The 16,939-nt window shown below is 40.9% G+C and overlaps 1 protein-coding gene across 1 annotated transcript in view; it reads right to left on the reverse strand.

The window, feature by feature from the left end:
- map3k5 (mitogen-activated protein kinase kinase kinase 5) overlaps positions 1-16,939 on the reverse strand; it is a 176,496-nt gene that overhangs the window by 83,576 nt on the left and 75,981 nt on the right. Inside the window, exons 7-9 of the mRNA XM_060849929.1 lie at positions 15,938-16,108; positions 8,971-9,083; positions 1,084-1,243 (exon numbers count right to left, since the gene is read on the reverse strand). Of these exons, the coding sequence (XP_060705912.1) occupies positions 1,084-1,243; positions 8,971-9,083; positions 15,938-16,108 (444 nt within the window). The remainder of the gene's footprint in view (positions 1-1,083; positions 1,244-8,970; positions 9,084-15,937; positions 16,109-16,939) is intronic.

Raw genomic sequence — 16,939 nt, forward strand, 5'->3', positions numbered from 1 at the left:
GTATGTCTCTAACTTTAAATCCTTCACTCAACATTACTGGTACCGCTGACAGCACCATTACCTTTGTGCAGTTTGCAAGGTGGCAGTGTGAAAAATGGATTGGTCATTTCCCTAAATTACAGGGAATGACTTTACTTCCAAAGTATTGGATTGGCTATAAAGTGGCTCGAAATTCCTGAGGTCATACAATGCACAAAATGTAGGGAATCATTCAGATGTGTCTTGCTTTTGATAAAGCTTGCATCTTTGTCAAGAAAGTGGGCAGTTCTCTTTCTTAATTAAACTGTAGGCAGCCTGTGAGCAAGCGGAATGTGGCCCACCAAAAATGGAGAGACCTGTCAGTAAGTGGGTTGGGGGACAATGGGAGTCTCCTACATTCAGAGTGACGGATGGCCGTTAGGGGAGACAGGAAGAGGGTGCCCATGTGTGCGCTTGTCGGAGCACATAAGACGAAGGGAGAAAGAGCGGGAGAGGAGAGAAAGGCGGGGGGGGGGGGGAAAAGAGGGGAGAGAAAGGTGGGGGGGGAGGAGAGAAAGGCGGGGGGAGGAGAAGAGAAAGGCGGGGGGAGGAGAAGAGAAGAGGGGGAGAGCGAAAGAAAGAGGGGGAGAGCGAAAGAAAGAGGGGGAGAGCGAAAGAAAGAGGGGGAGAGCGAAAGAAAGAGGGGGAGAGCGAAAGAAAGAGGGGGAGAGCGAAAGAAAGAGGGGGAGAGCAAGAGCGTGAGAGAGACATTGAGCACAAGGGAGAGTGCACGAGAGAAAGAGAGCACTTTATGCAGTGTATGATTGTGTAGTTTGTGCTGCCCATGTAGCAACCTTGGCCCTGGAGGAATGTTGTCTTGTTTTTACTGTATCAGTTGTATATGGTAGAAATTACAAATAAAAGCTCCTCTCTCTCTCATTTAGTAGTGATTGTACACCATTCTACTCGTCATTATTATGAGATAAAGATTTTATTTTGCAGGATTGTCTTCTTTGTCTTGACAAAGAACAATCAATTCCTCATATCTTCTCACTTTCATAGCAGTCCCAACCGACCCCAATCACACTGGTTTCTTATTTCACTTCGCCATGAATCCAGACTTACCATGCTGGTGCCTTGAGTTTAAAAAGCTTCTCAGAAGCCATGATAACTCGGAGAGGATCATTTGCTAACATACTGGCACCAAGGAAAAAGCCAACATCCCAATAACTTTGTATTTTTTCCAGATTTCCCTTTTTCCCCAGTAGGCTGCTGAGCTTCACTCCTGGACAGAATTAGAAAAATCACCAAGATTAGTACAGACAGAGGTGCGATATATTATAACACATTCAAATCAACCTCAGGAATCGTATTTCAGAAAAATCATATGCATGTGTTTGTTCTAATTGGACTGATCAAAAATAATGACAAAGTGTTTCCATTTTGTTTTCAGTCTAGCCTAAGTTTTGAATTGCACACTTTGGAAAGTTGACCTTCATAGAAGTCCATTCAAGTATTCGATCAACCATTTCCCAAATTGCACATTGCTCTGAAATGAAGTGTATGCTGCCAGTCATTAGGTCCAAATCTGTTCAATGTAAAACAAAATGTCTTTAAAAGGTATCAGATACTCACCCTCACAAGTGACTATTTTGTGATCAAATTTTAATGACAGTGATTCTAACTTCAAACATGACTTCTATCAGTACATTACAAACCAAATTTTATTTAGGGTTTCAGATCAGGGTTTAGAGTTCTGAAGAAGATTCATTGGACTCAAAGTTTAACTCTTGTTTCCTTATTTGCAAATGCTGCCAGATCTCATTAGGGTTGTACTATAGGCACTCCAATAGTCAGCTGGAAACTGAGAAGCAAACGTGTAGAGATCTCAGATATCCGAAAGAACAATAGGGTTGAAACAGTAGGGGTTTTTAACTTTCCAAAAATAGGCTGGGACTGCCGTAGTGTTAAGGGTTAGAGGAATTTGTTAATGCATACAAGAATTTTTTCTGACTCAGTATGTGGATGTACCTATCAGTAAAGGGGCAAAACTTGACCTACTCTTGGAAAGTAAGGCAGGACAGGTGACTGAGGTATCAGTGAGGGGCACATTGGGGCCAGTGATCTTAATTCTATTAGTTTTAAAATAGTTATGGAAAAGGATAGACCGGATCTAAAAGTTAAAGTTCTAAATTGAAGCAAGGCCAATTTTGATGGTATTAGGCTGGAACTGTCAAAATCTGGTTGGGGGCAGATGTTTGCAGGTTAAGGGACAGTTAGAGAATGGGAAGTCTTCAAAAATGAGATAACAAGAGTCCAGAGACAGTATGTTCCTGTTAGGATGAAGGACAAGACTGGTAAGTTGAGGAAATGCTGGATGACTAGAGAAATTGAGGCGGTGGTCAAGAAGAAAAAAAGGAAGCAGATGTCATGTATAGACAGCTAGGATGAGTGAATCCCTAGGGGAATATAAGGACAGTAGGAGTATATTTAAGAGGGAAATCAGGAGGGCAAAAAGAGGCCATGAGATAGCTTTGGTAAATAGAGTTAAGGAGAATCCAAAGATTTTTCTAAAAATACATTCAGCGCAAAAGAATAACGAGGGAGAATAGGGAGTCTTAAAGAGCAACGTGGCTATTTGTGTGTGGAAACACAGGAGATAGGGCAGATACTAAATTAACATTTCACGTCAGTGTTCATTCTGAAGAAGGATATGGAAGCTCGGGAAATCGGGATCAAAATAATGATGTCATGAAAAGTGTCCACGTTGCAGAAAAGGTGATGTTGGAGGTCTTAAAATGCATAAATGTAGTTAAGTCCCCAAGATCTGATCAGGTGTAACCCAGAGGCTTGTGGTAAGCTAGGGATGAGATTGCAGGGCCCTTTGCTGAGATATCTGGATCATTGACAGCCACGGGTGAGATGTGGAAGAGAAGAGGTGGCTAATGTGGTACCATTATTTAAGAAAGGTGGTAAGGAAAAGTTAGAGAACTACAGACTGGTAAGCCTGACATCTGTGGTGGGCAAGATGGTGCAGGGGATTCTGAGGGACAGGGTTTACATGTATTTGGAAAAACAAGGACTGATTAGGGATAGTCAACATAGCTTTATGCATGGGAAGTCATGTCTCACTAACATGATTGAGCTTTTTGAAGAAGTGACCTCCTGGGTTTAATGGTGGATGCTAAGTATATGGATTTCAGCAAGGGGTTCAACAAGGTTCTGCATGGTAGTCTGGTTAGCAAGGTTAGATCACATGGGGTCCAGGGGGAGCTAGGCAATTGAATACAAAATTGGCTTGAAGGTAGAAGACAGATGATGGTAGTGGAGGGTTGTTTTTCAGACTGGAGGTCTGTGATCAGTAGTGTGCCACTTGTATCGGTGCTGGCTCTAATGCATTTTATCATTTAGATAAGTGATTTGGATGTGAACATAGGAGGTATAGTTACTAAGTTTGCAGATGACACCAACAGTAGTGGTGTAGTGGATAGCGAAGAGTATAATGTGACCTTCATCAAATGGGCCAATGGGCTGAGGAGTGGCAGATGGAGTTTAATTTAGATAAATGTGTTGTATTGCATTTTGGAAAGGCAAATCAGGGCAGGACTTATACACTTTATGGTAAGTTACTCGAGAGTGTTGCTGAACCAAAAGACATAGGAGTGCAGGTGCGTAGTTCCTTGAAAGTGGAGTCACAGGTACACATGGTGGTGAAGGCAGTACTTTGCATGCTTGCCTTCATTGGTCACTGCATTAATTATTGGAGTTGGAACGTCATGTTGCAGTTATACAGGATACTGGTGAGGCCACTTTTAGTATACTGCATTCAATTCTGGTCTCCCTGTTATATGAAAGATCTTGTTAAATTTGAAAGGGTGCAGAGAAGATTTACAAAGATGTTGCTGGGACTGGAGAATTTGAGCAATGGGGAGAGGCTGAATAATTTGGGCGGCATGGTGGCACAGTGGTTAGCACTGCTGCCTCACAGCGCCAGAGACGCGGGTTCAATTCCCGCCTCGGCTGACTCCCTGTGTGGATTTTGCATATTCTCCCAGTGTCTGTGTGGGTTTCCTCCGGGTGCTCCGGTTTCTTCCCACAGTCCAAAAATGTGCAGGTTAGGTGAATCGGCCAAGCTAAATTGCCCCTAGTGTTAGGTGAAGACGTAAATGTAGGGGAATGGGTCAGGGTGGGTTGCTCTTCGGAGGGTCGGTGTGGACTTGTTGGGCCAAAGGGCCTGTTTCCACACTGTAAGTAATCTAATCTAAAGCTGGAACTTTTTTCCCTGGAGCGTCAGAAGCTGGGCCGAAGGGTCTGTTTCCGTGATGTACAACTCTATGACTCTAATACTGCCATGAATTGATTGAGCACATGTTACCCATAGCATGTTTCACTAAAGAAAAAGGTAAAAGCACCATTTAATTGAGAGGACAACATTTGAATTGGTTTTGCAAAAAGCATAACTATGACATAACAATGACATAACTATGACATAACAATGGCAAATAAAAGCCTGACAGCAAAGAATGATAAGTTTGCAAGTATGTAACTCCATGTCTAAAGTTCTTAGAGAGATTCTTCTGTTAGAGGTAGTGAAAAACCTTCCATCATAAGAATCTGTGTTGAGGAACAAATGGTTGCAACAGTTAGACAAGCAGCAATAATGGCTGACAATTATACGCAAATTGTAAAACTAAACGTTTCTTCTGTTACCTTCATAAATTTGAAAGGGATAGGAAATGGGAGACTGATAGTAAGGCAAGGTGCCTCAGTAAAGAACAAACAGCTGGAATGTACCAAGCTCATCTCCTCAGATCAGACTGTCACGTACTGAGGGGTAATGTGAAAATTGGATGTGAAAGTGGTGTTTCCATTGTACCAAGATGGGGGACATTCATTCTGAAAGTTGGAAGTTGCAGGAGAAACACATAAGAATTATTAGAATTAGGAGTAGGAGTCTGAAAAGAAAACTCAAAAAGAAGAGGCCACAGATTGAATTGTAGCTGAGAAACCAAAGGAAAACATTGCTGTGAATAGAGAAGTACAAATGGTAGATGAGAATTAGGAAGAATTTTTGTCTGGAGGGAAAATAACAACTCTTCCTTCAAATTAATGCAACATTTCTAAGGATACAGGGGCTTCTCAAACTCTTGCTGAAGAAGGATTTAGTTTTCCCTTCAGAGAGTTCAATATAAGCCAAATTGTTGGTAAATGGGAGAGGTGGACAGTATTCCAGTTCTATTGTATAAAGTCCATTAGAGTGTGATTTGTCATCTGGACTAGTAGTTATCAGAACAATTAAAACATTATCTGGGTTTGATAGTTGATTTAATCCCGAGAAATGGTTTAGCAACAGTTCAATTTATAACCACAAAGTCCAGCTGAGGTTACAGAGACAAAGGAAGTTGTAAGAACAGGATGTGGGTATTTTTCCAACATGTGCGGTGACCAGAGCAATGATTGAACAAAATTAATTACTAGTGATTCATTAATACCATCAGGAAAGTTGAAGCTCTAGTCAAGAATGAGGATATTTCAAAAAAAGCATTTGGCATGTTTTTGTTAATTAAGGGTCAGGAAACAGGCCCAGAGGGTTAGGAAAGTTAATACGGACTGTTCTCACAGAAGCTGAGGCTGAGGCTGAAGGAGTTTCAGATAGCATTCCTTCTCTCATTTTGTTTCCAGCTACATGGGCCTCGGAGGTCTGTGTACAGCAGTGCCTTGCAGATATGAACATTTTGACGCTGACTGTGGACCTTTGGAGTGATTGCATGCACGCACTGCTGTGCAATTTAGAGGGATCATTAGTTTTGGAGTATGCTGATATGAGAAATAGCATTGTGTTGAAGAGATAAAGGCATCCTCACAGACATGCAGATAGTGAATGAATGGTTGCTTGTTAAATTGTGGCACTGTCCAGATATCCTAGGAAGATATTCTAAGTAGCACATGAAATTCCTGTGGCAGATCACACTGGAATACAGAAAATGTATGCATTAATAAACAACACTTTCATGGCCAGAACTTCATCAGACATGGTCAGGTTTGATAAAACATGCCTCATATGATTGGAAAGCCTCAACATATAAGCAAACCAGCAACTTTAATACCCATGCTAATTTTGAAGAACAATTTAACTAAATATTATCAGATTGTGTAGGACCATTACTGAAAAGAAAAGGAGATCAATACACCCTTATAATTATGAATTTAACCACCAAATTCCCAGAAGTTTTTCCTTTAAAGGCAAGTGCTAAAGCAATAGTGGATAAGTTCACACAGTTTGTTTTGACTCATTAATGGACTGTAATTGGAGATATGACCCTGATCAGATTGTAACATTTGATGTCTAACATTTTCCAGGACATCTTTAGCAATAAAGCAAATGAAGCCAACTGTGCATCATCTGCAAATCCAGAAAGCTTTGGAGAGATACCATCAAATCATGAGTAAGGCATACTCTTATGAATTGGGAGAAAGGATTAGACTTCTCATTGTATACAAAGAGAGATTCCTCAAATGAATCAGAAGGATTTGGTCCATTTCCATTGATATATGGTCACAAGAGGTTCATTAAAATTGTATCAGGAGAAGTTCTTGAACCTGAATGAGTAAGCCTCAATGTTGGATTACATGCCCATATTTCTAGAGCTATCACATGAGCATATGAAAAAATTCACACATAAAAATTAAGGCATAGGCAGATAAAAATTCTACGACTATACAATTGTGTGTACTTTTATAAAATCTTTATATGCTGTGATGACTTCAGGGAAAATGGAGTTTGATTTCCAGCGAGCTACCCCAGGAGGTGCAACACCATTCAAGTCAATGCCACCTGATTTGGTCCTTTAACATCCCTGGATCAAATACCTGGAATTATCTCCAACAGCAGTGGCACTGTAGGTAAGCCACATGGACTGTATCATTTCAAGGAGGCAAGTCACTGTTACCATCTCAAGGACAATCATCTTGATGCTTCATCTTTTCGTTAAATGATAGCTATAGTCCAAAAATACATTTGAATAATTTTCTCATTCTTTTCCTTCTTAAATGGTCACCCCAACTGCAAGGAAACTTGCTGCATCACCGCCAATCAATCCATATAAAGATCTATCCATTTAGTGCATATTACAATTAACTGGATGATACATAACTAGCAATTAATACAGAATCAATATTATAGCAAAGTCTTTTCCCAGATTTTGTTGGATTTGCTATGTAGGTCTGTGAATACACTTTAGGCCTAGTTGACTGAATCAAAAGGACTCTATCATTTGTTTTAATCAGCAACCCTGAACATACTGAAGCTAACATGGTCTTAAATTGCAGTTTTAAGGGAAATCTGACATTGAAAATTACAACCAAAAATTGGTCAACCCAATTTCCATTTATCACTCAAAAACAAGATGCAACATGGCAATGTCAGCAATTAGCACATTCATTATGTTTATTCTTAGATATACACCCATCCTTATTTGATTGACTATTTGATAACCTGATGGACTTCCAATTTAAAATAGGTTAGCCATTTAAAACATTTTCAAAGACCATAAATAAAGCCACAGCAAGACTTTAGCGTAATATATAAGTATATTAATGATTTGAACATTGGAGAGGCAAGTTCAGACAAACCACATTTTCACTCAATTCAATGGCAAGGAAAGTCCATCAGGGTACAAAATAGGCGGTCTATGCCCCAACTGCCAATCTGGAATCACCAAACTGAATCCCTAACATAATACAAAAGCAGAGGAGGTGGGACACGTTGGTTTAGGGAGGGGTATGAACTTATATGCTCAGTGTCTGCATGAAGTTTTGTGCTGATTCATGAAAAAACAAACAAGAGAACCTGTCACTCTTCAGTACTTCCTCTTTCCGTGGTTGTGGTCAAGAAAATTTATTTTTAATTTTGCAGATGCAACTGACATCCAACTGAAACCCAAGCCCTCATAAGCTCAAAGCAGACGCATATTTGAAATACTCCTGCAAACGGTTGCGCAAATTCCATAGGGTGGGTGCACAGAAATGTGAGTGGACTCCCCTCCCTGACTAATTCTGCAGCAGGTCCTGGAGTGTACACTGGAACTTGGATACTATATCCTCACTGCAGTTCAACAGGAGAGGATATGGATTCTGCCAAGGGAAACTTTTCACAGTTCAGCCCACTTGACCCCCATTTCTCCACAGGAGAAAAGTATTTCCTGGCTTCATAATTTCTCAGTCTAAAAGGGTTTGGAGCTCCCTCCATTGGGCATACAAAGTGTTCTCAAATTTTCAAACATTGCACCAGGATTGGCACCTCTTCAAAGTTCAGGCCACTTGTTTTAATAGTTACGATGACCTGATCCCAGAACGTGGATGGAACAAGTGGGTCCCCCAGCAGATGGCAGGGAAGGCTGCTGCACCTCTTCATGCAGAGCCCCAGGAATTCCAGTGCTACTGGGCTGGCTAATGAAATGTTCCGGTGGCTAGTGAAGTGACAGAGCAGGTCTCTGTTCAGGCATTTCCAGATGGCAAAATGCCAGTGATTCAAAGTGACACTAGTTAAAGAGAAATTTGGGAAATTATCCGGTAATGATTCAAAAGTCCCATTCAGCAGTGAGAGATGATGCACTCCAAGCCTAAAACTTGCAAAAGCACAAAAGAATTGGGAAAGGTGAAGGCAGGAAAAAATATTCAGATATCCCCCCCCCATGTCATAATGGATTTTATTTTTGAGTCAGTGCTTTTTAATTGTAAAGGTTAAAAGGTAAAATATTTGATTTAAGAAAAATGTCAGTGTAAATGACTGAAATCTCAACTCCGTGTTCTACAGTTCCATCAAACAGACGATATGGCACCTTGTAGCAAAATGTCTTTACCAAAATACCTTGATAAACATTCCAGCAAGTATAACATTAAAAAAAACTGCATCAATGACAACTAATAGTTTGAATAGTAGCTAACCGTGGTACTTCTTTATATAACCTGGGTTTAAAAACATTTTTATAGACATGAATTGAAACTAATTACCTGTTTTGTGCAGTTCAAAGGATGTGTCAAACTGATGTCCTGCTGCAAGGAGGAGAACAGCTAAATTTATCCCAGAATGTACTGTTGGCTCAGATTCAAAGGCCTTTCCATACCTTAAACAGAAGATCTAACGTTAATGAAAATTTACATATTCAGGTGGCTACATTTTACTGGAAGTTAATTGCATGAACAAACACCTCAGTATTTACTGACTCAGTGAACATAACTAATGTAATGTAAGCCAGCACACACAGGAGCACCTAGAACAAAAAGTCAGTGTTTATACAGGTGATCTGGTTAAGAAGTAAATCACTGCAAATTCATTCTAAAGCAGCAAAAAAGTAAAGGTCTAAGCAGTACAGAAATTTGAATCAAAGAAGAATCCTGGTATTCCAGTACCCAAAGGAGAATCAGCAAGTGTTTCCCCATTGGGTAGGTTATGTGGGCACATACTCACCTTCCCAATCAGCCACCCAAGCCATCAATCCCACTGCACAGTGCTGAGGTATACTCACTGACAGATTAAATATTTAAGGGCTGATTGAACAAAGGGATGTTTATTCTTCTACCTGTGAAAGGTGTTCTTAAAAGGCACTCAGACTGTACATTTCAACCTGTAGTTATGATAATGTCTACTTCACAAAACCGGTGGAGAAGGTAAAATTGTACAATTTAGCTCATTTCACATATTCCTCAGTTGTACCCTTATGTGTTAAGAATGATGTGTATGTTCAACTACAAACTGAACACTAAGTCTATCACATTTATTTGACAGCTGAGTTTGAGAAGTGGGATAGTAGAAACACAATTGAAAGTTGAAGAGTCGGGAAACCATAGCACAAATTGTCAACTTTCACAAAAAAAACAAATAAGTGGTTTACTTTTTCAATTTGCAAGTCAAAGTAGTCAGCAACAATACAGCTGTATACAGTACTCAGTGGGGCAAATAAATAAAATCAATATTTTATAATTTTCTCTGCTATTGCAATGGCAATAAGCAGTGACACTAATTTACAGTGTCATCACTGTATAAAGCGCTGAACATGTAATTTCAGTCAGAATTACATTAATAAAGGTAATTGTCTAAGGTGTTGAGCGAGAGCATCATATTTCTTAAAAGTGGGTGTGTCATTTTCTTTTCTCCTTTGGGGGAAACTTTCCACTCCTTAAAAGTGACAGGGAAGGTGACAGAAAGGGCAAATAATTGGACGGGTTGGAATCAGGCAAATTGACCATTGCCCACTGAAGTCCCAGGTATGAGGCATTCAAGTCAGATAACCCAGACCTTTACAAGAAATTCGGATACCATCTCTGTAAGGCCATTAGAGATCTCCGTAAGGCTATTAGAGATGCCAAGAGGCCCAAACTAACCACACAGACACCTACTGTTTGTGGCAAGGCTAATGGGTCACAAAGCAAAGCAGAACAGAATAGTGGACGAAAGATACATCCCTCCCTGATGCACTCAATGCATTTTACATTCGTTTCAAAAAGAAGGTCAGTGAAACGCTGTCACCTGCCCTGACAGTCCCTGATGCACCTGTCCCCTCAGTCACCCCTGTATATATTAGACTGGCCTTTTTGAGAGTGAACCTATGCAAAGCGACTTGCCCAGATGCGGTTCCGGCCATGCACCTACATCCTGTGTGGACCAGTTGGCGAGAGTATTCACTAACATCTTTAATCTTTTCTTGCTACAACCTGAAGACTGCACCCGCTTCAAGACGACCACCATCGTCCTGGTGCCAAAGAAAACACACACACCGTGCCTCAATGCCTACTGCCCAGTGGCTCGGACCTCCATAATGATGAAGTGCTTTGAGAGGTTAGTCATGGCTCATATCAACTCTAGTTCCCAGTCTGCCTTCATCCCTTGCAATTTGCCTACCTGTGCAACAGGTCCACAGCAGACATCTCATGAGCCCTACACTCATCCCTGGAGTCTCTGTACAATAAGGAAACCTTGTCAGGCTCCTAGCAATTGACTACAGTTGTGCTTTCAACACTATAATCCCAACCAAACTAATCTCCTAATGCTGAGACCGAGGTCTCTGCTCTGCCCGCAACTGGATCCTCAACTCCCTGACCAACAGATCACAAATCAGTAAGGATAGGCAACAGCATCTCCTCAACAATTCTCAACACCGGTGGCCAGCAAGGCTGTGTACTCAGCCCCTTACTGTACAGTCTGTACACTCAAGACTTGCAGCCAAACTTTGTATGAACCCCATCTACAAGTTCATCATTGTAGGCCAGATCTCAAACAATGATGAAACAGAATACAAGAAAGAGACAGTGCTTGGTGGCATGGTGTGAAGATAACAATCTCTCCCTCAATGTCAATAAAACGAAAAAGCTGGTCACTGACTTCAGGAAGTAAGGTGGAGGGGTTGCCCCTATCTACATCTGTGGTACTGAGGAGGACATGGTCAACAGCGTCACGCTCCTTGGAGTGATCATCACCAACAATCTGTCCTGGTCCACCTACATTGACACTACAATCAAGAAAGCACAACAATGCCTCTAATTCCCAGGAGGCCAAGGAAATTCCTAGAACACATCCCAGTCCATCAGGCAAACCAACCTTCCATCCATTGACTCAATCTACACTTCTCGCTGCCTTGGGACTGCTCCCAACTTGGTCATAATCTCTCCCAACCTCTTGTTAGGCAGAAGACAAAAAGCTTAAACACATGTACTAACAGGTTCAACAACAGCTTCTTCCCTGCTGTTGTTAGACTTCTGAATGGATGTCTCAAATTTTTAATTTAATGTTGATCTTGCTCATAATGCACCTTCTCTGCAGCCTAACATTGCGTTCTTCGCTCTGTTCTATTAGCCTAAAGCTAGTATGGTATGGTGTGCCTGTACCAAACGCAAAACAAAAATTTTCACTGTACCGAGCTACACATGACATTAATAAATCAAATCAAATTAAAAAGACAATTCTCTTGCTGCTACCTCAGGAATATCCTGGGCAGGAGGCCTAAGATCAACCTTCCTGATCCTGAAGTTGTCAAACAGTCTAAACACAGCCTGTAACCCATTAAATTTGTTCCCAGAAGGCAAGAAGATTGGCAGCCTACACAAATACAATGGTGGGGTGGCCTGCCTTCCTCATTGAGGATGGGAATCTCAATTTGTTGCAGTCTAGGGGCAACATGGACTGCTGAAACCCAGCTCCTTGCTTTCGTCTCCCTGGTTGCTGGTCATCATGCTCTCCATGACTCAAGCCCCACCACAAAAATGACTTAACACACCGCTGCTGTTGGCATTCAGTATTGGGGTGCAGCCACCAGCCTGGACCTTTAAAATGGGGCAGATCCTGACAGCAGGTACCAGCCTCTGAATGGCTGCCAGCCATCTCAGTCCTAGGAAAGCGTACGAAGTGTGTTGGTCATGACTAACGTTCCCCACAGTCAGTTACAGAGTGTCTCAGTCTTAAAGACTGGAAACATTTAGAAGAAGGAGGAAAATTCCTAGGTTTAGTCTGAGCACATTTTTCCTTATTTCCAGCTGAAATGACTGTGGACAAGTGCATCTTAATCCAATTTTGCTTGATGAAATATGTTTATCCTTGAGCCTAAATAAGGATTTCTAAATATATTATATAGCAATGCACTTCTATTCTTACCCCAATAGTTAGTTACATATAGTAGATTTGTTCTATGTTATGGAAAGAAGTTGATGGGCCAAATAGCTTCCTTCTGTGCTGTGATGATTATATGACAGTAATGCTGTAGCTAGTGTCACAACCATAATTTTTGGTTTGAACCGTGAACTGTGAGCTGAGAGCCAAAGGTAACCTTTGGACTGTGAGCTGTAGCTTGTTTGAAAAGAAAAAGAGAGAAAACAAACAAATCGATATTTGTTTGTGAGGCCAGACTTAGAAGTTAATTGCAGATTGATTTTTGTCTAAAGTACTCAACAGACATCTCGACTCTGGAGAGACATTATGCTTCAGCAGATGGCAGATGACTGAATGCTGACTCGGGTCTCACAGGGAATTATGGGGACAATCAGTCTAACAAAGAAGATTTTGAAAAAAAATCAGAGAGACCAAAGTGTGCACTGGTTTTGAACTGTGTGTTTTTGTCAGGATTGTAGCTGCCAATGCTACAGGACGGAGGTTTATTTGTTCCTTGGTTACCCACCTGTTATCAGCTCATTGAAAATTCAGAAATTGAAACCTACATTAAAAGAATTAAAAGAATATTCCTCAAAGCCTACTGGAAGCTATTTGCATTGATCACTGCCTCCAGAATTGAAGCAAAATACAGCCAATGTATTGGTGATTCTAGACATTGTGGAAACAGCTTAAGTGAATTGGCAAGTTACATCTCATTGATTTTCCTTTTGATTTGTTCCTTCTCTATGTCTGTCTGTCTTTGTGAGAGTGGGGGGCTGGAATCAAAAATGAGTATGTATCGTTAAAGTTTCTCTTTGGAAGTGGGTATCGCTGGCTGGGGCAGTATTTATAGCTCGTCCCCAGTTGCTCTTTAGAGCATGGTGGTGAGTTGTCTTTTTGATGTGCTGCAGTCCGTATGCTGTAGGTAGATCCATAATCCTGTTAAGGAAGGGAATTTCAGTATCCTGACCCAGTGATAGTGAAGGAACAAAGATACATTTCAAGTTTGAATGGCGAGTGGTTTGAAAGGAACTCGCAGGTGATGATGTTCCTATATATCTGCTGCTCTTCTCCTTCTCGATGAAAGCAATCATAGGTTTTAAGGATTTTTGGTGAATTTCTGCAGTGCATCTTGTAGATAGTACACACTGCTGCTATTGAATGTCAGTGGTGGAGGGATGGATGTTTGTGGATGTGGTGCTAATCAAGTGGGCTTACTTATCCCAGATGATGTCAAGCTTCTTGAGTGTTGTTGGTGGTGGTGGACAGGCTTACATTGTAGACATTAATTAGATTATCCATTGTTTAATGATATTTTGCTAAAACTACTGTGATATAGTGGCCCATGACTAAAGTTCACAAAACAGCCACCTGGGCTTTAAAAGTTGACACAAGATAGCTGAAAGGGTTAGCAGCTACATGTAGCAGACTTGTGGTCTCCATACAGAGTTATTGGATAAGATAATGAAAGGTTGGAGGTGGTCATAAAAGGTCCTGGTGACAAGAAACAATAAAGAATTTACCTGGATTTCTCTCACAGGCAGTTCTAACCATATAAGCATTTTATTAAGCAGTATTTTTGAAAGGCCTAGTTAAGCCACAGTCCCAAGTTCGTTATTAGTGAAAAGGAGGAGAAGTCTGATCTTACAGTTTTCTGAACTTAATGGTAATTGTAACTTAGAAATGCAAACAAGAAATTAGTGCAAAACAAATTTAGGAGCAGTCAACCACAGACAACTGTAAGAAAGTAAAATTAGTAATGGAAAGCATTTAGACCAGAAATAGTAAAAGATTGATTCAAGAACTGAACTCTGGTTTAAAACACATTTATAATATGAGAATAGCCAGGATTGTAATTGCACTGCAAGTCAGAATGACTGCTTGTTAGATCTTTCAGGCTGAAGTGGGAGAGGGGTTGTTCCCAATTTGTCAGCTATGTCACAGAACAGTAGTCACTTTATATTAGAGTTAATTTTAAAGATTTCATAACGATTGGTAGGAATGAATATCCTTCCTAATCTTATTAATGTTGGTAGCAAATTTGGAAGCGTTCTTACTGATAAAGGAGTACTTAGGTTATTGGCAAATAATGTGATGCAGCTGACAAATATCAGGGAAGGAGTGCCACAGTCAGATGCATTGTAAGATGCCAAAGAGAGATGATGGAGGTATCTGGTAAACATCATGAGAATAAGGGAGGAGCTAGGGCAGTTGATAAAGTTGTCCATCTTGGATTGTATGCTTACTGGATTGGATGCATAGATTAGGGGGATGTGACTAACAATAACATCAATGTGCATATAATTATGATAACCCAAAAAGGTATAAAAATGTTGTATTCAGCATTACTGACCTCTCCTCTAATCTAAACTGTGATTAAGAGGGCAACTGACCCCAAGTGAAAGCCAGACTTGGAACAGTCTTTGGCCTTTGCCACATGCATGGTAAGAGAACTCAGAATAAAGGTGGCTTAGTGGTTAGCACTTCTGCCTCATAGCACTAGGGATCCTGGATTGATTCCACCCTTGGGCAACTGTCTGTGTGGAGTCTGCATATTCTCTCCGTGTCTGTGTGGGTTTTCACTAGGTATTTTGGTTTCCTCCCACAGTCCAAAGATGTGCAGGTTAGGTGGATTGGCCATGTTTAATTGCCCATAGTGTGCCCAGGGATCTGCAGGCTGGGTGGTTCAGTTATGGGTGATGCATATTACAGGGACAGGATTGGAGGGTAAGAGGATAGGTTTGAGTGGGATGCTCTTCAGATGGGCCAAATGGCCCAATGGCCACACTGTAGGGATTCTATGATTCTATAAAGATCATTCGAACTGCTGAATATCAAACTCAAAACTCCTTACTGTATCATTTATAAACAGTTAATTATTTTGTTTTAGCTATAAATTTCAAAGCCTGGAATTGGTTATTCAAAAAAATCTGTTGAGCAACCAGTCAGGCAATTTTGAGAGAGAATGAGTATTTTCATTTTACTATGTTGAGAATACAGGGACAGAGTGGTTATCTGTCTCCATGTCATAATACTAGAGCAGTATATAACCAGTGAACAAGTTGTTCAGTTTACACAATGAATTCACTTAGATTGATCATGTCAGTTGGAAGATACACATTAAGGAAGGAGCTGACCATTGAATGAGAATATCAGCATAGCTAAGAAAGAGAACTTTCTTCTTCTCTACTTTTAGGCCCCCTTAAAAGAAAAGTTGATGACACCTTTTTGTAATCTGGTCAGGAAAGAAATCACAGAGTTATTCATCTGCCTTCATGACATAAATGGAATTCAAACTGGGTATCTCTAGAGTGCAAGTAACATGGAGTGAACACTCACCAATATGCTCCATGATCTCGGCTTTCAGTGTCCTGGAAGCCAGAGTCCAGAAACATGTCCTTGTAGATACGGCCCAAGAGGCAGTACATATCAGATGGCACCTGCTCTTCTGACTGTACCATTGGTAACAATATCTCAATGGCACTTTGTCGGTCACCAACAAGATTTCTCCTACCAAACAGAATGTGAAAGTACACAGGATATATGTGAAATTTCAACCATCCACTTGCAACGATATACTCAGAAACAGTGCAATTTACCTGATGTGCCACATTCCCTGATATAACAACTTTAAGCAGTCTCAATAGGAATCACTGGTTTACAGGAACTCTGCCGAGGAATATAAAGCAAAAATGAGAGAGAGAGAGAGAGAGAGAGACAGAGAGAGCGAGCGCACGCACGAGAGAGAGCGAAAGAGAGAAAAAGAGGGAGAAAAAAAGGGCAAAAGAGGGCAAAAGAGCGAATTTGCTCTTTGGAGGCATGCCCTAAGTTCCTGAGCATCTCCACAAGCTGCCTTGCCTGCTTGAGCCTTTGCACCCATTTATAAGACACCAATAAGTAAAACATCCATTTGTGGGGCGAGGAATCGAGTCCCAATGAGATAGCATGTCATGGCTGAATAAGGGGAAGGGGAAGGGGAAGCCAACTCACTGAGTATATAATTTTTGGGGTTCCAAAGATGGGATTATCTTATGTGCAAGGCTTGACAGTAAAACAATATATAAACAGAATACATGGCCTATTAATGCAACTTAAGAAGGGAGAACATAGTAGTCATGACTTGCCAGTATAGATTCATAGAGTTGTACAGAACAGAAACAGACCCTTTGGTCCAACCTGTCCATGCCGACCAGATATCCTAATGTAATCTAGTCCCATTTGCCAGCATTTGGCCCATATCCCTCTAACACTTCCCATTCACTTACCCATCCAGATACCTTTTAAAAATGTTGTAATTTTCCAGCCTCCACCACTTCCTCTTGCAGCCCATTCCATACACCT

This window comes from Hemiscyllium ocellatum, chromosome 3 (genome assembly GCF_020745735.1).
Source record: "Hemiscyllium ocellatum isolate sHemOce1 chromosome 3, sHemOce1.pat.X.cur, whole genome shotgun sequence".
Taxonomy (NCBI): domain Eukaryota; kingdom Metazoa; phylum Chordata; class Chondrichthyes; order Orectolobiformes; family Hemiscylliidae; genus Hemiscyllium; species Hemiscyllium ocellatum.